General features: G+C 31.9%; 1 protein-coding gene across 11 annotated transcripts; it reads right to left on the reverse strand.

Moving 5' to 3' along the window:
* Window positions 1–25,757, reverse strand: LOC110671423 (AP2-like ethylene-responsive transcription factor AIL7). 11 transcript variants are annotated; one of them, XR_009151311.1, is made up of 11 exons: window positions 25,629–25,741; window positions 25,294–25,517; window positions 16,377–16,488; window positions 15,806–15,860; window positions 15,632–15,671; window positions 15,478–15,532; window positions 15,268–15,340; window positions 15,087–15,137; window positions 14,406–14,999; window positions 13,916–14,157; window positions 1–909 (listed from the first exon to the last, which is right to left on the reverse strand). XR_009151311.1 is itself a non-coding variant. In XM_058153313.1 (7 exons), exons 1-5 carry the CDS (start codon window positions 16,524–16,526, stop codon window positions 15,310–15,312), a joined length of 327 nt encoding a protein of 108 aa, XP_058009296.1. In that variant the 5' UTR covers window positions 16,527–16,693; the 3' UTR covers window positions 14,165–14,461; window positions 15,087–15,137; window positions 15,268–15,309. The 11 variants fall into 11 exon arrangements, 2 of the variants coding, with proteins under 2 accessions (XP_058009296.1, XP_058009295.1); XR_009151310.1 differs by having other exon boundaries at window positions 15,803–15,860; window positions 25,629–25,740; XR_009151308.1 differs by having other exon boundaries at window positions 15,444–15,532; window positions 25,629–25,737.
* Window positions 25,758–27,167: the final 1,410 nt, after the last annotated feature.

The raw sequence follows: 27,167 nt of genomic DNA on the forward strand, positions 1-27,167 counted from the left end.
TTTGATGAAAAGAAAACTTGAATATATTACTCAACCAAACAAGTTACAGGAGTCCATGGCACTTGAAACACAAAAGCAATTTGTGCTTGAGTTTCTCAAGTATAAGCCTCAGAAATTACAAGTGATCAGCTTGCAATTAATCTAAGTTCTTTGTGGAACTTAGCAAAGAACATAAAATACCTCACCAAAATGAGTTTGGCCAAAGCCTACAAGCACCAGCAATGGTGTTCTTCTTCTCTCTAAAATCTGAATTCTAAGTCTGAAACAAAAAAAGAAGAAGATGAGTGATAAATAACCCATTCAGCCAAAGCACAACAAAGCCTAATGGTCTATGCATAGTCTGATTAATACTTAGTTACATACCATAAATGTTTAAATTAATAATCCACAAAAGGAAATCCTGTATTCTGAAGTCAATCACATCAATTCTCCATCAAGTGATTTGGCCAGAAATGGTTAAAGTATTTTTCCTTTATTTGCCAAAAGTTGGATAATGTCTTCCTCCACCCCTCTCTTGCCAAATGAGTAAAGTATGTGCTAGAAGTGATTGTTAAGCATCTGCCCAAGTGCCTCCCCTTGCCAAATCACCATCCCATGCGGCTGCCACATCACCCTTGGTCCGCCATGTCAACACCTATGTGGCTACCACGTGGCAACCCACTTGGCAATCTCCAAAATGGTTTCCAATGCCCTCAGATGCTCTTGAAACTTCTTGGAGGTGAATTTGCATGATGATCAAGCTTTCCCCTTGAGTTGGGACCTCCATGGTTGAATGCTCCAACACCATGGCTTGGATTGCCTTAGCTCTTGATCTTATAATGGCTCCCTTGAATTGAGGTGCCTCTAGATCCACTATGATGTCCTCATCATCTCCTCCTTCTTGAGGAGAATTCATCCTCCAATTTGAACCTGCATCATGGAAAGGAGATAAATCAGAAACATTAAAAGTATTACTTATGGTACCATACTTACCTTGAAGGTCAATCTTGTAGGCATTGTCTCCAATCTTTTCTTCCACTCTAAAAGGTCCATCACTTCTTGGTTGCAATTTGGATTTCCTATGGTTAGGAAACCTCTCTTTTTCAAGTGCACCCACACAAGATTCCCCTTTTCAAAGAAATTGCCTTTCGGCCCTTGTTAACTCTTGAAGCATACTTTGCATTTTGGGCTTCAATCTTGCTTTTAGCTTGCTCATGGAGCTTCTTGACCAATTCAGCTTTCTTGGCTCCATCTACGCTAGCAATCTCATTCAATGGCAAGGGCAACAAATCCAAAGGTGTGAGAGAGTTAAAACCATACACTAGCTCAAATGGAGAAAAACTACTAGAAGAATGCACTACTCTATTATATGCAAACTCAATGGGTTATGCAATCTTCCTATGATTTTAAGTTTTGCTTAACAATAGCTCTAAGTAGTGTAGACAAGGTTCTATTTACCACTTCAGTTTGGATATCTGTCTGAAGATGGCAAGTGGTAGAGAACAACAACTTGGTCCCTAATTTCCCCCACAACACCTTCCAAAAGTGACTCAAGAATTTTACATCCCTATCACTAACTATGGTCCTAGGAATGCCATGCAAACCCACTAATTTCCTAAAGAACAGATTAGCTACGTAGGATGCATCATCGCATTTCTTGCATAGTATGAAATGAGTCATTTTAGAAAACCTATCCAATGCCACAAAAGTTGAATCATGACCCCTTTGTGACCTAGGCAGTCCAAAAACAAAATCTATAGAAATATCAATCCATAGTGCCTTAGGCACAGGTAGGGGTGTATAAAGGCCATTCGGCATCACCCTAGATTTGGCCTTCTTGCACGTTTCACATTTGGTACAAACTCTCTCCACATCTCTCCTCATATGCGGCCAAAAGAAATGTTTCTTAAAAATATCTAAGATCTTAGCTATGCTAAAATGTCCCATTAACTCACCTTTATGTGACTCAATCACAAGCAAGTCTCTAATTGAACTCCTAGGCACACACAATCTGTTTTCTCTAAACAAAAACCCATCATGCCTATAGAATTTATCAAATGCACCATGTTCACATGCACTATATACTTGGTCGAAGTTAACATCATTTGCATACAAGTCTTTGATGTGCTCAAAACCAAGTAACTTAGCATCAAGAGTAGTAAGAATGTTGTACCTCCTAGATAGCGCATCTGCTACTATGTTCTCCTTCCCTTGCTTGTACTGAATTACATAAGGAAAAGATTCCATGAACTCCATCCACCTTGCATGCCTCTTGCTCAACTTGTCTTGTGCCTTGATGTGCTTCAATGGTTGATGGTCCGAATAGATGATAAAGTCCTTCGGCCATAGATTATGTTGCCATGTTTCCAAGGCTCACCAAGGCATATAGTTCTTTGTCATAGATGGAATAGTTCAAAGCTGCTCCATTTAGCTTCTCACTGAAATATGCTACTGGTTTTCTTTCCTACATTAACACAGCACCAATACCTTTCCCAGAAGCATCACATTCAATCTCAAAAGCTTTGGACAAATCAAGTAAAACAAGTAACAGGGTAGAACACAATTTCTTTTTCAATTCATTAAAAGCATGTTCTTGCTCTTTTCCCCAAACGAAGTTCACATTCTTTTTTACAAGTTCATTCAATGGGGCAGTAATACTACTGAAATTTGGCACAAATCTTCTATAGAAACTTGCTAACCCATGAAAACTTCTAACATCAGATGCATTTTTAAGAGTAGGCCATTATTGAATAGCTTTAATTTTCTCTTCATCAACCTCTACTCCTTTTGCAACAACAACAAAACCTAAGAATAACAACTTTTTATAAACGAAAAGTACACTTTTTAACATTTGCATACAATTTTTCTTGTCTCAAAATATCAAAAACAAATTTCAAATGATGCAAATGCTCATCCATGCTCTTACTATATACAAGAATATCATCAAAGTAAACAACAACAAATTTGCCTATGAAAGCTCTCAGAACATGATTCATTAATCTCATAAAGGTGCTAGGGGCATTAGTAAGCCCAAATGACATAACCAGCCATTCATATAAACCATGTTCTGTTTTGAAAGCGGTTTTCAACTCATCACCAAGTTTCATTCTAATCTGGTGGTAACCACTTTGCAAATCAATCTTTGAAAATACAACACTACCATGCAACTCATCCAACATATCATCTAACCTAGGAATAGGGTGACGATATTTTATCGTTATTTTGTTGATTGCACGGCAGTCCACACACATTCGGTATGGCCCATCTTTCTTTTGCACCAATAATACGGGAACAGCACATGGGCTCATGCTTTCCCTCATGTGTCCTTTTGCCAAGAGTTCCTCTACTTGCCTTTGCAATTTCTTGATCTCCTCGGGGTTGCTCCTATATGCTGGTCTATTTAGAATGGTGGCACCCGGGATGAAATCAATTTGATGTTCAATTCCTCGAATTGGTGGTAGACCAGGTGGTATCTCATCAGTGAACACATCTTCATACTCCTGCAAAAGAGAAACAGCAGCACTAGGAAGAGAAGGCTCAAGTTCAGCCAAGTTTAGTAAATTCTCATGATACATCAATAAAAATAAAGGTCTCCCTAATTACAAACTCTCTCTTACTTCTCTCCCCCTTACATACAAGTTCAATTTCCTTTCTTTGCTCTCATTTTGCCCCGAACCTTTTCCCTTCTTCTTGGAATCTTTCTTCTCAATTTTTCTCTCATTTTCACTCTTCTTTTTCTCTCCACTAGATTCAGCCTCCCTTTGTTTTTCACTCACCCCCCTTTTGCTTCATTTAGTGACCTCTAGATATTGATTTGATCTTGATGAATTCGAAATGGAGTCAATGGTAACAAGGTGATCTTTCGGCCATCCTTAACAAAAGTGATTTTGTTGTTTTGGCCTTCATGTGTTTCATCCATATCAAACAACCATGGTCTCCCAACCAACAAGTGAGTGGCTTGCATTGGGATTACATCACAATACGCCTCATCCTGATATTTCCCAATAGAAAATGGCAAGACCACTTGTTTTGTCACCTTCACCTTTGCACAATTATTCAGCCATTGCAATCCATATGGTTTGGGGTGCTTGAATGTGGGCAGCCCTAATTTTTTCACCATTAGCTAACTTGCCACATTACAACAGCTCCCACTATCAACAATCACACTGCAATGCTTGTCCCCCACCTTGCAACTAGTGTGAAAAATATTTTTCCTTTGGATCAAGTCTTCATTTTCCTCTACCTTAGCTTGGGTAGCTAAGATGCACATGGTCACCAATGCACTAGCCTCACGCCCCTCAGCCTCATACTCTTCATCTCCATCACTCTCATTTTCTTGCATTTCTTCCCTCTCTTCTTCACTCTCTATCTCCCCATTTTCTATCATTATCATCTCTCTTGTTTGGGCATTGAGAAGCATAGTGCCCACTCCCTAAACACTTGAAACATTTAACATCCCTACTCCTTTGGGGTGCATTTGAAGCAACAGAAATGGTGTTCTTCTTGTCTCCATCACTCTTGTCTTTTCCCTTCCACTCCTTAGAGTAGCTAGGAGTGGCTTTCTCCACCTTGGCTTGGTTTCACCATTCAGCTTCCATGCTCCCTTGGTGGCTGAATATGGCATGGCTCCAAGCTTAGCCAAAATTTTCTTCTTCAATTGTTTTTCAACTTTCATAGCCATTTGCACCAACTAATTCAAATCTGCATAGTAGTGCAACTTCACAATGTTGGTAATTTCAGCATTTAAAGCACTGTGAAATCTTGCCATTGTAGCTTATGCATCCTCCTCTATGTTGGCCCTAATCATAGCAATCTCCATAGCCTTGTGGTAGTCCTCCACACTTGGAACCTTGGGTCAATCTTTGGAGCCTTTGGTGTAGTTCCCTAATGTAATGAGGTGGTACAAATCTGTCTCTCAACATATCTTTCATTTCTTCCCAAGTCCGAATAGGTCTAGCACCTTTCCTTCTTCTTTTAGCTTATACCTGATCCCACCACACAATGGCATATACCTTAAACTCCACAGCGGCTAATTTCACCTTCTTTTCTTCTGTATAGTTATGGCAATCAAAGATTAAGTCCACTTGCCTCTCCCATTCTAGGTAAACATCAGGATCATTTTTGCCATAGAAGGCTCAAATCTTCATTTTTATGCTCACCACATTGTTATCTTGTCTCTCATGGTCAATTCTTCCCCTTTGGTAAGCATTTAGCCTAGCCTCCCACTCATCATCCCCTTGCATTCTTCCTCCTCCTCTTCTTGCTCTCATGCCTCTCCCCCTAAATGGCCTATATCCTCTACCTCCTTGCTGGTAGGTTCGGTCATGATGCTCAAATTCATCCCATTCCTCCTCATCTGGATCATATTGCCAATCTGGTTCATAAGGTTCTTCTCTCTCATTTTCTCTCCTACCTCTCCCATTTCCACCCAAATTTAACCTTTCTACACCTCCCTCATTGCCCCTTTCATTTCTGCCACTATCCACACTTTCCTTTCTAACTTCAGCCCTAAGCCCCTCTATTGAATCTTGCAAAGCATTCAATACTTGTACAATTCTGTCAAATCTTTAAGCTACAGCCCTCCTATATATGGTTTCACTCCTATTTCCCTCAACTTCGGTTTGAATCTCTATGTCATCAGCAACTTCCCTATTTCTACTGGTCTCTTCTTGGTTCTGTTTATTTGACATTTTGATTCCTGCAAATCAAATCTGGTTAGTAGTAAATGGCTCACCCTCTCAAGTGTTTAGGCACTCAAAATTAGGCTTTTACCCCTTTCTTTTTTTTTTTTTTTTTTTTTTAATCTCTCACACTCTTGCCTTTTACCACTCAATTGTTCTTGAACCAAATTCCATTTTTTAACTCAAATTTTCTTAAGCTATACTCGAGTGACAATTTATGGAACAAAACGGATAGAAGAAATTGTAAGGTGACACTTAAATTAAGAAATAGCTAGACTCCAAATTGGAATTAGATGCAAATTAGACACACTCAACAAACCCTAGGCTCTGTTAAAAATGTCCTTAATGCCAATTCAAATTCCAATTGCAAATCAGATTTTCAATGGTCCTAAAATGCTAAGTCTAACAATTTTCAAATCTCCATATATACCAGGTCAAATTGGCTTTGATTCTGAATAGCTTTTTTTTTTTTTTTTTTTACTTTTGTCTTTATAACACTAATTTTGCAATCAAGAGTTGTTTAGTGCTCCTAATTCAAGTGTTTCACTTTCTTTTGTTCTTTTGATGCCAAGGCAAAATATAACAAGGTATTTTGTTCAAATTCACAAATCAGCTCTGGTACAAAAAATGACTCCACAAATTTCTCAAGATCAAAGTTTTTCAAAAGCAAAGTTTGTCACAAGTTCTCACTTCCAAGTTCCAGCAACATCTTTTCCACCAACAACATACAAATTCAGTTTTAATACTAAAGAGGCAAATAAGTTAAGAATCAGCTATGGCAGAAGGAGTACTCAACAAACAACAAGCAAAAATGTGACAAAAGTATTTTAGACACTTAAAAACACTAAGAACCAAAGGATAATATTTCAACCACAATCAGCTCAAAACTGAAATTTTGGTTCTTCGTTTTTTAGGAGTTTTTGTTAGGACAACAAAGAACCAAGCAACAACAAGGAAAATGGCAGGCACTAACTCACAACAACAACACAAAGATACAAGAATAGAGTTTTAGCAAAAGAACTTCAACAAAAACTCAAGGACAAGCTAGTTCAGGTTCTGCCTTCAAGAAAGCTTCACCCTTTCTAGCACCAACTCAAAGGAAACACTAGAAATTAAGAAGAAGACACTTAAATTAGTCAACTTACTTGGTTGAGAAAGCCAAAAGCTTTGATACCACTTGATATGGACTTGACCAAATGGAGAAAAAGTGGCTGGGATTTTCGGTCAGCATGTAGGATCTTTTTCAGCAACCAAGATTTATTCCACAACAACTCGAACACTCATAAACCTCACTAAATACACCACAACACTAATTTGACGAAAAGAAAACTTGAATATATTATTCAACCAGACATATTACAAGAGTCAATGGCACTTGAAACACAAAAACAACTTGTGTTGGAGTTTCTCAAGTATAAACCTAAGAAATTACAAGTGACCAGCTTGCAATTAATCTAAGTTCTTTGTGGAACTTAGCAAAAAACATAAAATACCTCACCAAAATGAGTTTGGCCAAAGCCTACAAGCACCAGCAATGATGTTCTTGTTCTCTCTAAAATCTGAATTCTAAGTCTGAAACAAAGAAAGAAGAAGATGGGTGATAAATACCCCATTCAGCCAAAGCACAACAAAGCCTAATGGTCTATGCATAGTCTGATTAATACTTAGTTACATACCATAAATGTTCAAATTAATAATCCACAAAAGGAAATCCTGTATTCTGAAGTCAATCACATCAATTCTCCATCAGGTGGTTTGGCTAGAAATGGTTAAAGTGCTTTTCCTTTATTTGCCAAAAGTTGGATAATGTCTTGCTCTACCCCTCTCTTGCCAAATGGTTAAAGTATGTGCTAGAAGTGGTTGGTAAGCATCTGCCCAAGTGCCTCCCCTTGCCAAATCACCATCCCATGCGGCTGCCACATCACCCTTGGTCCGCCATGTCAACACCTATGTGACTGCCACGTGGCAACCCACTTGGCAATCTCCAAAATGGTTTCCAATGCCCTCAGATGCTCTTGAAGCTTCTTGGAGGTGAATTTGCATGAAGATCAAGCTTTTCCCTTGAGTTGGGACCTCCATGGTCTAATGCTCCAACACCATGGCTTAGATTGCCTTAGCCCTTGATCTTGTAAAAGCTCCCTTAAATTGAGGTGCCTCTAGATCCATTATGATGTCCTCATCACTTTGCCTGTTAAAGATTTATTGATAGAATTTGATTTCATCAGCAAGCTCAACATCTTCAAATCCTTCCTACCGGCTTAAAACATAAAAAGTCTTTTAAAACCTTCACCAATGTTCCAAAATTGTTCTCCTTGTTTGAAGTTCCAGAAGAGTTTGCCGAATACAAGGAGCTGCTCATGCCATCCTGTGCAGAATCCCATGCTGACTTCTCTCATCCAGCACCTCTATGAAAAAATAAAGATTTCTTTTATTAAGCTCCCTTTTAAGCTTAATAAGGATGTCAACCCTACAAATGCAACTCATCCAGAAATGACTCCAACAGACCTCCTGCTAGCTCAACAAGAATGTCAACAGTTGATTCAACAAGGTCTTATTGAACCCACTAGTCCAAGATGAGCCTGTTAAGCTTTTTATGTTGAAAAAAGATTGGAAAGGATTTGAAGAAAAAAAAGACTGATCATTGACTATAAGCCCTTAAATCATTTCTTAATGGATGACAAATTTCCACTACCCAGGATCAGTTATCTGTTCACTCATTTACAAGAAGCACATATCTTCCCAAAGTTCAATCTTAAAGCAAGATTTTAGCAGTTAGGAATTGATCCAATAGAAAGATGCAAGACAACATTTTGTATTCCTAATGCTCAATATCAGTTGACCGTAATGCCTTTTGGGCTCAAAGTTGCCTCTTCACTATTCCAAAAGGGATGGTTCGAATCTTTGAGCCTATTCTTTATATTGCCCATATCTACATTAATGATATTTTGCTATTTTAAAAAATAGTTCAGCCCATAAATAACTCCTATCCCAATTTTACTCTTTGGTCCAATAATATTGGATTATGCTATCTAAAAAGAAGAGCTACCTAGTCCAAACTGATATTTAATTTCTTTGAATAAAATTTGAAAATGGGATGTACCAACCTAGACCTTACATTGCCCAAGAATTGTTTAAATTCCCATATACAAATCTCACTGTCAAACAAATTCAGTAATTTCTTGGAATTATCAACTATCTCAGAGACTTTATCCCTTATGTGTCTAAATACACTAATTAGCTTTCCAAGATGCTAAAAAAGAAGGCCCCCACTTGGAATGATGAACAAACCACAACTATAAAAATTTTGAAGAAAATAGCTCAAAAAGCCCCTCCTTTAAAAATTCCAAGCATAAGAAAAGGGATTCTCTAGACTGACGCCAATGACGAATATTGGGGGGCTATTTTACTTGAAGAACTTGATGGAAAGCGATAAATTTATGATCATGCATTGGATAATTTAAAGAGTCTAAAAAATACTATCAGACGATTTACAAGGAGATCCTAGCCATTAAGAATGAAATCAAGAAATTTGAGTTTCATCTTATTGGCCATCATTTTCTAATAGTAATGGACAATTCATCTTTTCCAAAGGTCCTTCATTTCAAAAATTAGACTCTTCTAGAATCACAATTGTTGAGACTCAAAAGCTAGTTTGATAAATTCATCTATACTGTTCAACATATAAAAGGGCATCTCAATCTCATTTCAAATATTCTCACCAAACCACCGAATATATCTTTACTCACTCCTCTTCAAACAATTCCGCTCATCTTTATGGCAGACTCCTCCAACTACTCTAAAGCTTAGATACCACAGTTCCTTATTCCAACAACAGAAATATTTCCACCCTGATGCACACTAACAATGACCATGTCCCAAATTGTTGAATTTACAAAAAAATCATCTGTTCCATTTTCAAAATCTATCCAATATCTTCAGATAACATGAAGACAACCAGACTCAGTTCCGTCCAGATGCTCCATTCCTCAGAGTTTTTCTGTTTTAGTCCCTTAGATTACTTGCTTCTTGAAGAAAAATGGTTCTTATGGTGTATGATGATCACTCTCTATGCCATTGGTTTTGAAGTTCTCACCATACTCATGTACTATTTCCTAAATGACAGGAACAATCAGAAAAAAATAATATGGAACTTTTTTGAATGGTTTAAGCCAATTTCTCAATCGTGCAATGACCTAAAAAAGATCATGAATCACTATGGTTTATGGCATAGATCATCAGAAGATGGTAAAGAATTTTGCTCATTGTTCATCATGCATTGACCTTTTTTTAAAAATCCTGAAGTGATACTCTGATCTCAAAGTTCAGTTTTTGAATATCTGACTTATTTCAAGTCTGTCACCACAAAAAATACCTCCACTATCTTCAAAAAGAAAATTACAGCCTATCTACATGAACTCAACCACTTTAGGCTTAAAGCTCAAATTTTAGAATCAACCTCTATAGGTTCAAAAATAAAACCTGAAGCAGTTTCAAACTACAGTTCAGAAATTTGGCAAGATTCATAGGATCCAACAGATATGGACACTGATACCAAGCTCCTTGATGAGCCTGGAAGCTCAAGGAAAAAAGAACTTTATGATAAGGACATCAATTTTGATGACTCAGACTATTACAATAATAATTTGAGTCCCAATTAAAATTCCTTCTAGATAAGAACTCTTCCAAACAGAACCAAAAGATACCCGAAAAATCTAAAATGAAGCCTGTAAACTATTCTGACACAAGCTTCACAGTATGTAACCCATGACAGATACTATCAGGACTCCATATGGACTGATAGCAGACTGTCTTTATGAAGCTAAAAAATATATATTTGTATAATTAATTTTAGTCAGATAAGTAATCTGTATAATTAATTTTAGTCAAATGAGTTATTTGTCTTCATGTATGACTTAGTTAGGTATGAGTCATGTGCCTACCTAACTAGTTCTTATCTTATTAGATGTCTTCACCCAATTATTAGATAAATATGTGTTTGTATAAAAAGTAGTTGTAATAGTTTCAGCTCTCCTCCTATGTAAAGGGAGTTTTGATTTCACTTATCGTAGGAGTTACCAAGCAATAATATTCTAGCTTCCTTACCTTATCTTATGGCTTTCTAAATTTCTCTCCCTCTCCTGAAAGTCCAGAATTCTATCTTATTCATATCATCCTCTCTTAAGGCATGAGTATGCTCTACACTTGCCACTCTTAGTAAATTCTGTGTATCAGAAAATGCTAGTTCATTGATCCTTTGCTACGATCCTCTAAATCTAATTCTGTAAAATAATATAAAAGGGCAAAGCCTTGATATTTATTTGGCCACAGAGACTTATTATATCTCGGCACCACATGAGTATTATTACGCTTAACTCAGGTTCAGAGGCTCATGACCAGTGATGGTATCAGAGCCCGTGTTTTATCGAAGAGGGTGATATGAATAAGGTTTAATTTGATATGAGCAAGGGAAATCAGTTAATCATGAGTTGCACAACACCAATACAATCTTCAAACATTATTATTGAGCCAGCTTCATCTTCTTCATCCTCTTCCTCTAATCCAGTCAATCTCACCTCTTCTTTATCCCTATCACCTTCCAGTAGATGAACTTTAGCCTCTAAAATAGACAACCTGGTTGAAATGTCATACATCCCTGATGGCGCACAGGTTGAAGAATCTCTTCTTCATCTGATAAGTCCATATAATATTTACAAGCACTCTAGATCTTGTACTAAAAATATTAGAATTCTCATATCCTCCAGAGAACGGCTACCAAGGAGTATGTTTAGACTTCATGTCTAGATTAGTGTACTCTTAAATCCACAACTGCAGAACAGTACGTGACTCTTGAAATCCCTCTAGCCCTTATCCCTTCATGGAAAAGATAAGAATATTCTATCTCCATTATGGAGCTATTCGCCTTGTGCTCACCCTCCATGGCAGACGAGGTCTCCTAGTGATAGTCAGATTGTCCTTATTAAAAATCAGATTCTTCAATTATGAACATGCTATGATTGGTACCGGTATAAGCACTCTCCACGCTATAAAAAATTTACAAAAAATTATGTATAAAAAATTAAATTTTATAAGTACATATGACGATAATAAAATGTAAAATATAAGTTCCAAAAATAATTAATCAATTTAAAAAATATATAATGATATAATTATATCAATTGCTATTAAAAAATTATATCAAATGAAAAATTACATCAATTACTGTTATAAAATTACAATATGGAACATTAATCAATTTTAAAAATTGTCATGTGACATATTAATTAAGTTAACTAATTATACTAGTTACTATTAAAAAATTATATTAAATACAAAATTATACTAGTTACTATTAAAAAAATTATATCTAATTAAAAATTATATCAGTTATACTTACAAAATTATAACTACTATAAAAAATATCACATAAAATATTCATTACTTAATCAAATTTCAATGATTATGTTCTGAGATTAAAAATTATTGATTGAGGATTTTTGTTTCTTCAAGAATGATGAGATATTTTTACCTTGCTGCCTTAGATTTGTAGCTTTATTTATTGTTTAATTTTTAATAATGTATCGACAGAAAATATGATAACAGTATTGACAGAAAAGTCCTACACATTAATATGCTATAATATAAAAGCGCGTTCACCAAGAATTAGTTCTCAAATTGATTTGGAGAAATTAAATTACAATAATATGTCTACTTGTGATGTTAATTTATTTCTAAATCTGTGCAATTAATGCTAACCATGTAAGTTTCTTCCATGTTTTTTCCTTTTTTTTTATCTTTTAAAATTATATAAAAGTTACACCAACAAAAAATTTATCTACTACCTTATTTTATATTAATAATTGACACAATTTTATATAGCGCCTTATTTTTTTTATTTATATTTATGTATAAATTTGGCTCCATCTATAAATAGTTACATATCTATTCTACTTTCTCACAAATTGTATGCTTTGGTTTAATAGTTATAAAAACGTATAATTTCTATTTAGAATAGTTTAAATATAAATTAAAGAGAAAACATAAAAAAAAGTAAGAAAAAATGACAGATAAAAAAAAAATTTTGAGAATATTAATTATATAGTATTCTCATCACGTACTGCTGCTGCTATCTATTCACAATTTTTTTTGTAATTATGTATTATGTTAAACATTTAATTCTAAATTACTATGATGATTCAAATAAGTAAAAACATATAATTCTAATTTTATAATTATAAATTTATAGTTATAATTCTAACTCACTAATCTTAAAATAATATATATAATGAAAATTTATGAACTGATTAAACAAACATATTAACTTTAAATTTATATCTATAATTTATAATGTAGTCATAACATAAAATAATCTCTAAAATATCATTCTCCTTATTTACAAAAAATAATAATAATAATAATAATAATAATAATACTTATTAAATATTCAATGATACAGTAAATAAGTTTTAAAATATTAATATGAATAATAATAATTATTATTATTATTATTGTCATTATTATTATTACACATAAATATAAATAATAATATATTTTAATAGGATAAATATATCATTTAATTTAATATTTATAGATTCTAAGTCTGCAAATATTTTTTTAATAAAATTTTATTCCTTTCACTATTCTTTAATAGTGATTATAATATGAAATTTTATTTAGAATTATTTTTCTCTCTCTAATTATATCCCACATAATTTTTTTGGTTTTTTTTATAAAATATATTTGTGAGATTTTATACATCCTAATAAAATCAAAACTATAAAAATTATATGTTCAACCAGATATATTTAAAAAAAAAAAGTGTTTTTCTCAATACAATTTAAAAAAAAATACCAAACAAACTTATAATTTTCTAAGTAAAGTACATTTATAAATTCAAGTCAACGGAACAATAATTAAATTAAAAAAATTCCCAATTTAATAATTAAATAAAACATGAGATAGTTAAAAAGTGTAAAAGATTATGTTTATAGTCGATCAAAATTATTTTTATTCTCACATCCGCATCAATTGAAAATCTAATTATGACAATATAATTTCATCATGCAGCCACCATGCTATTGTCTTCTCTGTTCTACCATAAGACCCTTAAACACAACTTAAATTGGTGTCAAATATTCTGTAGACCTTAAAAAAATTTGCTCTTCCTAAATGAATTTTTAGATAACTATTTTTCAGAATATATAAATTAATCACATTTGAACAAGCCAACAGATTGCAGCTTAAAGAGCATACTTTACCTGACATTACCATAAATGTACTAGAGGTTGGCCCGCGCGTTCCTGCAGCTCACTTATTTTTGGCTTTTATTTATAAATTGAATTTTTTAGTATCTTTAAAACCAACAGAATGTACAATAAATAGAGCAACTCATAATTGACAGAGTTATGCCTTTTATATATTTAGCAGCCTCTTCTAAGCTACCATATCTGACAAAACCAACCCACTTAGCTTCCTGACGCCTTATCAGTCACCACTCTAGCTGTAAAAAGCAACATGAAAATTAATGATAATTTTCAGAGAGGTAAGGATATGAAGCATAAACCATGAACCTCTACCACTTCCATCTCAAGGAAAAACAGTACCAACAAAAATCAATAAATTAAACTTTCATATCCAATAGATGAAGTTCATATGCTCACCAGCAAAAATAAAATTTAATGGAATATTGCCGCTTCACAACATTACACACCAGAGATCACTTCAAGATTACAGTATAAGACAACATACCTTGCCATGATCACCTTTTTGATGTTTGCCACTATGCTTATCCTTTGATTTCTTATCTGAGGTAATAATAGCAGGTCAATAGGATAGAATTATTTCATGAAATCCATGTTCCTAATTGGGTAAGTAATGGCTAGTGATTAGAATATATCAATAAGTACAGTTTGTAAACATATAAATACAATGCACTTCAAACAATAATCATGCCAATGGCAACTTAAAAGCTGTTATATTCTTTTTCCTTCTATTGCCAGAACAGGGTAAAAAACTTCAGGGTGGGATATGATAGAAACCCAGTAACCAGAAAAAGAAAAGGTGAAAAATTGTGAATGCTAAAGATACCATGTAGGAAAAACACATAAAAGATGAATTTGCAATCGGGTTGAATATATAATTTTTTTTACTATATTATTAAATTTTAATTTCTTTTCAACAGTTTTTTATATTTCTTTTAATTATTTAGTAAATTTTTATGCCCCAACCTAGAATATATAATCAATAGCTTAAGGCAGTTAAATTCACTGTAAATGCCTAACTAGAGATACTTGTTTCCAAACACCCCCTATTCTTGCTTCCTATCTTCCATTGTGATGGTGCCTGCAGTGCAGAGTTACAATTACTCAGATTAATATGTAGTTATGAACATGATAGAGGTAATATCAATTGTGAAAGAATATTGCTTACCTCGCAACTCCTATATATCTGGATGCCCCTCCGGAGAAACAACTGCTTCTCCTGCAAATTAACACAAATCAAGAAAGATATCAGCCCACCTACCCCTCACTATTCTTCAGATAACATCACAAACCTTGAGTTTATGGATAACAATTATCAGGGAAAAAAAGGACATCAAGGGAATAATTACCTTTTTCAACTGCAAGGTACTCCTCTTTTGTTAGAATTTTCATTATTTCAATTTCTTTCTCATATTCAGATACCTATATACAACAAAACCCAAGAAACAATGTTATATATACATATATAGACCATCACACAATTGAATAAACTTGGAAAATTTTCATGGAAAGTAGCAGATTATACCGGAAAATTTGTGGAAGTTGAAGTTTCCTAGTACTTGAGAGCGGCCAAATCATATGCTCTTGCTGCAGATTTTTCTTCATCATAAGCTCCTTTCAAATCAACAAAACATCATCCAATTTACATTACAACTTCATTCCACAATAAAAATGATAGATTTCAATCCAAAAGTGCACAAATGGTATACTTACCAAGATGTACTGTTCCAGGCCAACAATTTACCAAGATGTACTGTTCCAGGCCAACAAGTTCAAGTCCAGAGAAGCAACATCCAGATGACAAAAGCACAGAAAATCATGAGCAATCGATGAGATCAATATAATTACTCGAAAACAATTTAATAAGCTTTCTTGAATCTCAACTACTTGCTTCTCCTTTCATGTTCTTCCTTTCTATGCCATCTTCTATGTTTTCCTTCATCTGTACATTTGCAATTAAAAAAATAAATAAAGATTGATAGGTTACTAATCTCATGCCAGCAGCTCTAACCAGCTGCTCATAAATCGCTATATTTATGAGCTAAAAAACTGTAAATAAATACACCTATAAAAACAAACTTGACAGTAACAACAACATAACTAACAGTACTTATATCTTTTCTCTGTCTAAATTTCACATCTAGGTGTTTCATGAAGTATCCATAAGGTCCTTCTGCAGGCTTTAAGAATAAACCAAGCTGTGAACATACTTACCAGGTTGTACCTCAAGAGAAATATAAAATTTCACTTTATCTACTACAGGAAATGCAATAATGATTTAAAAACATAAGGAAAAGATAAGCAAATTAAGTGTCAGCCACACCCCCAATAGTCGATCCAATATTAACTCTCCATATTGTGTAATAATCAAATATCAGAAAATTTTGAATCTGAATAATATCAAACAATGATCCAAGTTAGGAATCCAAAAAGTGATTGAAGTAGTAAATCAACTTACCACAACCTTCCTGGGATTATTTGATTTTAAAACAGCATAAGCAACACCAGGTTTGACCATGCTGACATTCCTCTCAGATCTTAAGCATTTTGTCTTTTGATTGGACCAAATACTGTTGTTTAGATTAAGCTCATATAAGTCGGTTGACATACCACGCTCATTTTTATTCAGGCAGATCAAATATAACAATTAAAAATAAAACCATTACTATCTATAAGCATTCAAGTATTAGTGTTTTTGCCACTGGAGTTGTATTCCAAGTAGAACAGGCAGATCAAAAAGATCAAATACAAAATATATACTTTAGCAATCACTAGTAGTCCTACCTGTATGAAGTACCCCAAGGTCCCCACTCCCCACTACCATAAGAACCCAGAGCCTTTCACCCTTTTAGTATTATCTCTCTTCGAGGGATGGGACTCAATGAGATGGAAGGGCAAATATATACATACATGAGAAATCAAGAGGTATTTAATCTTGAATACACCATAATAAACTTGCATATGAAATGAGTATCTTCCATGGGACATTCCTAGAAAACTTTAAGAGTAAAGAAACTAATAAAACAATTAAAGGTAGAGCCATTACCCGAAAGGTGACTGCTGCCAGGAAGCGCACCCAAAACTTTAATCAGAGACTCAGAGTACAAAAATAATACATAAAGCATAAAAATTTATTCAATACACAATAAAAGCAAAGCTAGTGGCTAGCTACACTATGAAAAATTGGTGTAAAAAACCCAGCACACCTTAAAACCCACTGATCTCAACTGCCAGAAAAATGAAGGCAAAAAGCCAAAATTAGCACCAATATACTGGGAAAAAAACAAACGGCATCCAAAACAGAAACAAGTCAAGGTAAAAAAAAAAAAAAAAAATCTTACCAAACATAACCTTAAAGATTTTAAATCTAAATGAAAGTGAAGAGCACAAGAAAATGGAAAACAGTGTTAAACCATAATCAAAATATGTTAAAAAGTCTTTATGGCTAAATTTAGGAAAGAGAGGGGAAATGGAAAGAAGGGAAAATAAAAGGAAAATAAAATATAGGATATAGTACAAGTTCATTTTTCTCCCATTTTCACTCTCCCACCATTTTCCTCCAAGCCCCAAATGTAACCAAAATTTAAATCAAAGTGAAACTAAAGATATTAAAAAGCCTTAAATCAAGAAAAACTATGGTGAGAAAATAAAGGTAAAACAAAGGATGTTAAAAAGTTTTAAATCATAAGCCATATATGGCTAAAGGTTATTAAATCTAAATAAAAGTAAAATTAAAGATGTTAAAAGGTTTAAAAATCATAATCTAAATATGGTTCTAAGGTGTCAAAATTCATATAAAAGTAAAACTAGGGATGTTAAAACGTCTTAGCCATAGTCCAAATATGGTTAAGGATCAATTTGGTAGAAGGAAAATGAAGGGAACAGAAAATGTAATGTGAGACTTGCATAATAGCTTTTTTGATACGGATATATGGACACTATTTCTCATTTTTCAACTATTTGCACTCTCCATCCATCTTCCTACCTCTCCCAAACAGAGCCTTAACATCATTAAAAGATGTGAAAATTCAATAAAAGTAAAACCAAAATTGTTAAGAAGTCTTAAACTATCCCAAAAAAGATTAGAAGATGTGAAATCCTAATAAATGTAAAATTTAAACTAAAAAAACTTCAAACCATAATTCAAATATTATAAAAAGATCTAAAATACAAATAAAAGAAAATTGAATATGTTAAAAAGTCTATAAATGTTAAACACAAATAAAAGCAAAACCAAATATGATAAAAACTCTTAAAATCCAAATATGGTTGACAGCCTTTTAAATTTAAATATGAATAAAAATAAAGATGTTAAAAAGTCTTCAACCATAATCCAAATAAGATTAGAAATATTATATCCGAAAAAGTAAAAAATAAAGATGTTTAAAAAGTTTTAAAATATAATCCAAAAGTGGTTAAGGCTCTTTGTAGGAGAGAGAAGAAAAAAAAGATGAAAGGGAAAATAGAAGGAAAACAGAAAGTGGAACCCATGACCTTGTTTGTTATCATATAGGTTTTATTTCTCATTTTCCTCCCATTTACTTCTCCTTTTCCAGTTTCCTCCACTTCCCAAACATAACATTAAAAGTTTTAAATCCAAATGAAAGTGAATAGTGTGAGGAAAATGGAAAACAGTATTAAAACAAAATCAAAATATGTTAATAAGTCTTTATGGCTAAATTTAGGAGAGGGAGGGGAAATTGAAAGAAGAGAAAATAGAAGGAAAATGAAACATGGGACACAGTACAAGTTCATATTCCTCCCCATTTTACTCTCCCCCATTTTCCTCAAAGCCCCAAATGTAACCTAAATTTAAATCAAAATGAAACCAAAAATGTTAAAGAGCCTTAAACCAAGAAAAAAAATATAACGAGAAGATGTTAAATCCAAATAAAAGTAAAACCAATGATGTTAAAAAGTCTTAACCCATAAGACATATATAAAGATGTTAAAAAGTTTAAATCATAATTCAAATATTGTTCAAAAATGTCAAAATTCATAAAAAAATAAAACTAGAGATGTTAAAAAGTCTTAGCCCTAATCCAAATGCGATTAAGGATCAATTTGGGAGAAGGAAAATGAAAGGAATGGTAATTGGAAGGAAAATGGAATTTTTGACTTACATGATAGCTTCTTTTGATATGGACATATGGACACAATTTCTCATTTTTCATCCATTTTCAATCTCCATTCAGTTTCCTACCTCTCCCAAACAAAGCCTTAATATCATTAAAAGATGTGAAAATCCAATAAAAGTAAAACCAACATTGTTAAGAAGTCTTAAACTATCCCAAAAAGGATTAGAAGATGTGAAATCCTTAATAAATGTAAAATTTATACATGCCAAAAAAACTTCAAACCATAATTCAAATATTATAAAAAGATCTTCAATACAAATAAAAGCAAAACCGAATATGTTGAAAAGTCTATAAAAAGTTGTTAAATACAAATAGGAGCAAAACCAAATGCATTAAAAAGTACCAAAATCCAAATATGACTACTTTTAAATCTAAATACAAGCAAAAATAAATAAGTTAAAAATTCTTCAACCATAATCCAAATATGATTAGAAATGTTATATACAAAAAAGTAAAAATAAAGATGTTTAAAAAGTTTTAAAATATAATCCAAATGTGGTTAAGGCTCTTTTTAGGAGAGAGAAGAAAAAAGATGAAAAGGAAAATAGTAGAAAAACATAATGTGAGACCCATGACTTTGTTTCTTATCATATAGGTCTTATTTCTCATTTTCCTCCCACATTCACTTCTCCCTTTTCAGTTTCCTCCACTTCCCAAACATAGCCTCAAAGATTTTAAATCCAAATGAAAGTGAATAGTACGAGTAAAATGGAAAATAGTGTTAAAACGAAATCAAAATATGCTAAAAATTCTTTATAGCTAAATTTAGGAGGGGGAGGGGAAAAGGAAAGAAGGGAAAATAGAAGAAAAATGAAACATATGATACGGTAAAAGTTCATTTTCCTTCCATTTTACTCTCTTTCTATTTTCCTCAGAGCCCCAAATGTAACTTAAATTTAAATCAAAATGAAACTAGAGATGTTAAAGAGCCTTAAACCAAGAAAAAAATGTATGGTAAGAAGATATTAAATCCAAATAAAAGTAAAAACAACAATTTTAGAAAGCCTTAACCCATAAGCCATATATGGCTGAAGGTTATTAAATCTAAATAAAATTAAAATTAAAGACGTTAACTTTAAAATCATAATCCAAATATGGTTCAAAGATGACAAAATCCATATAAAAATAAAACTAGAGATGTTAAAAAGCCTTAGCCCTAATTCAAATGCGGTTAAGGATCAATTTGCGATAAGGAAAATGAGGGGAATGGAAATTAGGAGGAAAATGAAACGTTTGACTTGCATGATAGCATATGGACAACGTTTCTCATTTTTCATCTATTTGCACTCTCCAGCCAGTTTCCTACCTCTCCCAAACAGAGCTTTAATATCATTAACAGATGTATAAAAGTTCCCAAAAAAGATTAGAAGATGTGAAATCCTTAATAAATGTAAAATTTATACATGCTAAAAAATAAAACTTCAAACCATAATTTAAATATTATAAAAAGATCTTAAATACAAATAAGAGCATTACCGAATATGTTAAGAAGTCTATAGCATTACCGAATATGTTAAGAAGTCTATAAAAAGTTGTTAAATACAAATAGGAACAAAACCAAATGCGTTAAAAAGTATCAAAATCCAAATATGACAACCTTTAAATATAAATATAAGTGAAAAAAAAAGATGTTAAAAAGTTTTCAACCATAATCCAAATATGATTAGAAATATTATGTTCGAAAAAGTAAAAATAAAGATGTTTAAAAAGTTTTAATATATAATCCAAATGTGGTTAAAGCTCTTTATAGGAGAGAGAAGAAAAAAGATGAATAGGAAAATAGGAGGAAACCAGAATGTGGGACCCATGACTTTGTTTCTTATCATATAGGTCTTATTTCTCATTTTCTTTCTATTCACTTCTCCCTTTTGAGTTTCCTACACTTCCCAAACATAGCCTCAAAGATTTTAAATACAAATGAAAGTGAATAGTGCAAAAAAATGAAAAACAGTGTTAAACCATAGTCAAAATATGCTAAAAATTCATTACAACTACATTTAGGAGGGGGAGGATAAATAGAAAGAAGGAAAAATAGAAGGAAAATGAAACATGGGATACAATACAAGTTCATTTTCCTCCTGTTTTCACTGTCCCCCCATTTTCCTCCAAGCCCTAAATGTAACATAAATTTAAATCGAAGTAAAACTAAAGTTGTTAAAAGGCCTTAGACTAAGAAAAAATCTAGTGAAAAGATGTTAAATCCAAATAAAAGTAAAACCAACGATGTTAAAAAGTCTTAACCCATAAGCCATATATGGCTAAAAGTTATTAAATCTAAATAAAAGTAAAATTAAACATGCTAAAAAGTTTAAAATCTTAATCCAAATATGATTAAAAGATGTCAAAATCCATATAAAAAATAAAACTAGAGATGTTAAAAAGTCTTAGCCTTAGTCCAAATACGGTTAAGGATCAATTTGGGCAAGGAAAATGAGGGGAACAGAAATTGGAGGAAATAGAATGTGAGACTTGCATGATAACTTCTTCTGATACGGACATACAACACCATTTCTCATTTTCCATCCATTTTCCTACCTCTCCTAAACAGAGCCTTAATATCATTAAAAGATGTGAAAATCCAATAGAAGTAAAACCAAAGTTGTTATGAAGTCTTAAACTATCCCAAAAAGGATTAGAAAATGTGAAATCCTTTACAAACGTAAAATTTAAACAAATAAAAACCCTTAAAACAATAATTCAAATATTATAAAAGATCTTAAATACAAATAAAAGCAAAACTAAATATGTTAAAAAAGTCTATAAAAAGTTGTTAAATACAAATAGAAGCAAAACTAAATGCGTTAAAAAGTAGCAAAATTCAAATATGATTACCTTTAAATCTAAATATAAGTAAAAATAAAGATGTTAAAAAGTATTCAACCATAATCCAACTATGATTAGAAACATTATATCCGACAAAGTAAAAATAAAGATGTTTAAAAAGTTTTAAAATATAATCCAAATACAGTTAAGGCTCTTTTTAGGAGTGAAAAGAAAAAAGATGAAAAGGAAAATAGGAGAAAAATAGAATGTGAGACACATGACTTTTTTTTCTTATCAAATAGGTCTTATTTCTCATTATCCTCCCATTCACTTCTCCCTTTTCAGTTTCCTCCACTTGCCAAATATAGCCTCAAAGATTTTAAATACAAATGAAAGTGAATAGTGCAAAAAAAATGGAAAACAGTGTTAAACCATAATCAAAATATGCTAAAAAATATTTACAGCTAAATTTAGGAGGGGAAATGGAAAGAAGGGAAAATAGAAGGAAAATGAAACATGGGATACAATTCATTTTCCTCCAGTTTTCACTCTCCTCCATTTTCTTCCAGCCCTAAATATAACCTAAATTTAAAAATGAAGTAAAACTAAAGATGTTAAAAAGCCTTGGACCAAGAAAAAATATGGTGAGAAGATGTTAAATCCAAATAAAAGTAAAACCGAATGCGTTAAAAAGTATCAAAGTCCAAATATAATTGAAAGCCTTTGAATCTAAATATAAGAAAAAATAAAGATATTAAGAAGTCTTCAAACTTAATCCAAATATGATTATAAATGTTATATCCGAAAAAGTAAAAATAACGATGTTTAAAAAACTTTAAAACATAATCTAAATGTGGTTAATTCTCTTTTTAGGAGAAAGAAGAAAAATGATGAAAGGGAAAATAGGAGGAAAACAGAAAGTGGGATCTATGACTTTGTTTCTTATCATATGTGTCTTATTTCTCATTTCCTTCCATTCACTTAGTGAAAGTGAATATAGTGAGGAAAACATAAAACAATGAATATGCTAAAAAGTCTTCATGGCTAAATTTAGGAGAGGGAGGGAAATTGAAAGAAGAGCTAGAAGGAAAATTAATCACACATAGGATACACAAGTTCATTATCCTCTCTTTTTCACTCTCCCCCCATTTTCCTCAAAGCCCAAAGGTAACCTAAATTTAAATCAAAGTGAAACTATAGATGTTAAAAAGTCTTAAACCAAGAAAATATATGGTGAAAAGATGTTAAATCCAAACATAAGTAAAACAAATGATGTTGAAAAGTCTTAACCTATAAGCCATATATAGCTTAAGGTTATTAAATCTAAATAAAATTAAAATTAAAAATGTTAAAAACTTTAAAATGATCATCCAAACATGGTTAAAAGATGTCAAAATTAATATAAAAATAAAAGTAGAGATGTCAAAAAGTCTTAGCCCTAATACAAATATGGTTAAGGATCAGTTTGGAAGAAGGAAAATGAAAGGAAGGAAAATGGAATGAGTGACTCGCATGTTAACTTGTGATATGGATATATGGACACAATTTCTCATTTTCCATCCATTTTCACTCTTCCTGCATTCTCCTACCTTTCCCAAACATAGTCTTAATATTATTAAAAGATATGAAAATCAAATAATAGTAAAACTAAAGTTCTTAAAAAGTCTTAAACTATCCCAAAAAAGATTAGAAGATGTGAAATCCTTAATAAATGTAAAATGTAAACATGTAAAAAGCCTTAAAACCATAATTCAAATATTATAAAAAGATCTTAAATACAAATAAAAGCAAAAATGAAAATGTTAAAAGTTCTCAAAATCCAAATATGATTGAAAGCCTTTAATTTAAATATAAGTAAAAATAAAGATGTAAAGAAGTCTTCAACTAACCATAATCCACATATGATTAAAAATGTTATACCCAAAAAAGTAAAAATAAAGATGTTTAAAAAGTTTTAAAACATAACCCAAACGTAGTTAAAGGTCTTTTTAGCAGGGAGAAGAAAATGACAGAAGGGAAGATAGGACAACAGAGTGTGAGACCCATGACTTTGTTTCTTATCATATAAGTCTTATTTCTCATTTTCTGTCCATTCATTTTCCCTTTTCTAATTTCCTCCACTTCCCAAACATAGCATTAAAGATTTTAAATCTAAATAAAGGTCAATAGAACGAGGAAAATGGAAAACAGTGTTAAACCATAATCAAAATACAATAAAAAGTCATTACGGCTAAATTTCGAATAGGAGAAAAATTGAAAGAAGGGAAAATATAAGGGAATCGAAACATGGGATAATCAAGTTCATTTTCCTGCCGTTTTCACTCTTCCCCATTTTACTCCATGCTCCAAATGTAACGTAATTTCAAATTAAAATAAGACCAAAGATGTTACAAAGTCTTAAAACAAGAATAAAATTATGGTGAGAAGATGTTAAAACCAAATAAAAGTAGAATTAAAGATGTTAAAAAGTTTAAAATAGTCATTCAAAAATGGTTAAAAGATGTAGAATCCATATAAAAATAAAGCTAAAGATGTTAAAAAGTCCCAACCCAAATCCAAATATGGTTAAGGCTCAGTTTGGGAGAAGAAAAATGGGGGAAGCAAGCTGGGAAGTAGTAGGGATGTGTCTTGTAAAAATACAAAGAAAGAAGCCCGAAGGGAATGATAGAGAGCTTCAGCATTAGGAAATGACTCTAGCAAACCATTTAGACCTATTTACTTCTGCAAAGATTTGAAACATTTTCAACAAATTAAAAAGTCCCTAATTCAAGAAGTGTATATATCACTTCTTTCTTAATGCAATGTGCTTAGTTTCTAGCTTATACAAAATTTCCAACAGGTTTGAGCCATTTCCTAGAAGTTACCTTCTAAAACCTACATAAAGAAACTTCATACATTTGTCCACCATAATAATAAACTTAGTAGCCTAGGGCCTAATCATAGATATGAGTGTGACCTATTTCCTAAAAAAAAATTGCTTTAAGAAAAAAAAAAAAGATATTACACAAGTGCTCACCGTTCCTTACTAAACGTAATATGTTATTTTCTACAAGCAGAATCAGAATCAGAATCAATAGGCTTGCTTTCAAAAATGCCATCCCTTTCACTCTTTTTTGATGTCTACACTCAAAATAGTTGCGGTTGCATTTGCCATTTTGCCCCAGAGGAAAGCATACGAAGGGAGTAGGATACGAATAGAAAAGAGACCAGACAAATACTAGAAATTTACGGGGCATCAGGTTGAAAAAAAAAATTTCAAAATTTAGTATGATCCGATTGATAATATAAATTAGAAAAAAAAAAAAAAAAGTAAGAATGGCACAATATCCTTGTCTGAGGATTCATCAGAAGCATCACTTGATTCTCAAACGTTATCTTTCTTTCTCTACTTTATGGCATCAGGTGAAAAAAAAATTCAAAATCTATCATGATCCAACTGATAATATAAATTAAAGAAACAAGTAAGAATGGCACCTATGGCTGTGATTCTGTAGCCACCACTTATAATCAACACCACCAGCCTCAAGAATTCTCGACTGAATCTCTATAATTCTCCAAGGACCCCAAGCTCGACTGATTCTTCAACGCCTTCATTGAACAGAAGGATTATCTACACCGGCGGTTGTTTCCAAAAAGGTCTGGCTCAACCAATAAACCGTATTCATCAGTGATTCAACAAGATTCACCCAAAGTCTCTTCTAAGGTAAGAATGAGATCAAAGAAAGATCGGAACCAAAGACAAGAAAGTAGAAACCGAGACCGAGAGTAAATGTAACAAGAAGAAAATAATAAGAAAAGGGATTCCTCACCAGAGAGCACGCTGCGAAGAACTCAATAGACGCAGTGCAAATACAGTCGTTGTTAGGAAAGAGGTGTTTATAGGTGCGCTCTGAGGCGGTGGAAAGCTTGCTGCGCTCCAGCCCCGCGCCAATTAAAATGAAATATATTTTATTCAGATTCTTTAAGTTAATAATAAAAAGAAATTTGTTTAGTAAAAGTTGTAGTTTTGCAAATGAAAAGTTTTAATATTTTGTGCGTTTTGATAATTAAATTATTTTAAGATAAAATATAATAATAATAATTTTTTATAATATTGAAGAAATTAAAAAATAGAAATTATTTTGTATAATTTACATTTAACATAAATGAGTACTGCTTCAATATATCTCATTAAATTTTCATTAAATTTGATATAAAAGGTATTTTTTTTTTCTTTTAAAAATTTTTAAATTTAACTTTCATAAAAAATCAACCACAGAGTTAACCAAAATATAGGCTTATTTCATACTCGTGCGTTGTTTTGTTACCATAACAAATTAAAAGATTAAAGAGAAAGTAAAAAATCTTATAAATTATAATTTTTTAAATTCTCCTTGTTTGAATTGCTGAAATGAAAAAAAGTAAACAATGGAACAAATAATTTTTTTATTATTTTCTTATTAGAAGAAATTATTCTTTTATTATTTTTAAAATAAAAAAAAAAATTCATACGTTTTTATCTAATAATCTCGTATGCATAGTTGTTTTGTTCTTATAAAATAAAGACAATAATATATATATATATATATATATATATATATATATATATATATATATATATTGGCTACCTTACATGTAAAGGGAAGGAGCAACGTTGAAACTTCTAAGGAACATGCTAAAAACTTCAACATGTAGATCACATGTGACGCTTAGAAACTGTACAAATACACCATTGCAAGGCATGAAATTGTAAAAATATAATGTTAAAAACATAAAACATATTAATTAAAAACAAACGAAGCTTATTATGAAGATAATAGAAAGTAAGTACGCAATTGAAAGATAGGCACAACAATAAAATTATAACAATTTTACATTATTAATTAAGTTCATTATAGAATATTCATTTCATAACTCTGCAACAATAAGTATTAGATAGTATAATAAGATTTATAAAGCACAAAAAGAAATTTGCAATTTTAAGATAATTTATATAAATTTAATATGTATGCAATAATAGTAAATTCATAATATGATAAAAAGTTGATTATAATAATTTCTTAACACTGTCATATATAACTGTTATGATTCAAGACCAAGTTAAATATAAATCTACAGCAGCTCCACAATATCTGCAGTAGTTTCATAATTTTAGGAAAATTGTTTAAGAATAATATCTCTAGAGTATTGTTTTTTTGTTCCTATTTTATAGCCTTATTTGCCTATAAATAGTTTTGTATTGGTTCATTAATAAAAAAACAAGCCTGATATTGAATAGCAGATTTCTTTCTCATCCATATACATTCCTTTGTGTTTTATCAGTTAACAGTGGTATCAGAGCCAAAAAACCATCCAATCATTAAAGGTGA

The sequence above is a fragment of the Hevea brasiliensis genome, chromosome 9, assembly GCF_030052815.1.
Source record: "Hevea brasiliensis isolate MT/VB/25A 57/8 chromosome 9, ASM3005281v1, whole genome shotgun sequence".
In the NCBI taxonomy this organism is placed as follows: Eukaryota; Viridiplantae; Streptophyta; class Magnoliopsida; order Malpighiales; family Euphorbiaceae; genus Hevea; species Hevea brasiliensis.

Excerpts from the sequence above, each read along its gene's own strand:
- LOC110671423 (XM_058153313.1), bottom strand. The coding sequence starts at position 16,526 with ATGTCAACCGACTTATATGAGCTTAATCTAAACAACAGTATTTGGTCC. Across the intron at positions 15,861-16,376 it reads ATAATCCCAGGAAGGTTGTG|ATGAAGGAAAACATAGAAGA; the intron begins GTAAGTTGATTT and ends GCAAATGTACAG. Across the intron at positions 15,672-15,809 it reads GGAAGAACATGAAAGGAGAA|TACATCTTGGTAAATTGTTG; the intron begins GCAAGTAGTTGA and ends GGCCTGGAACAG.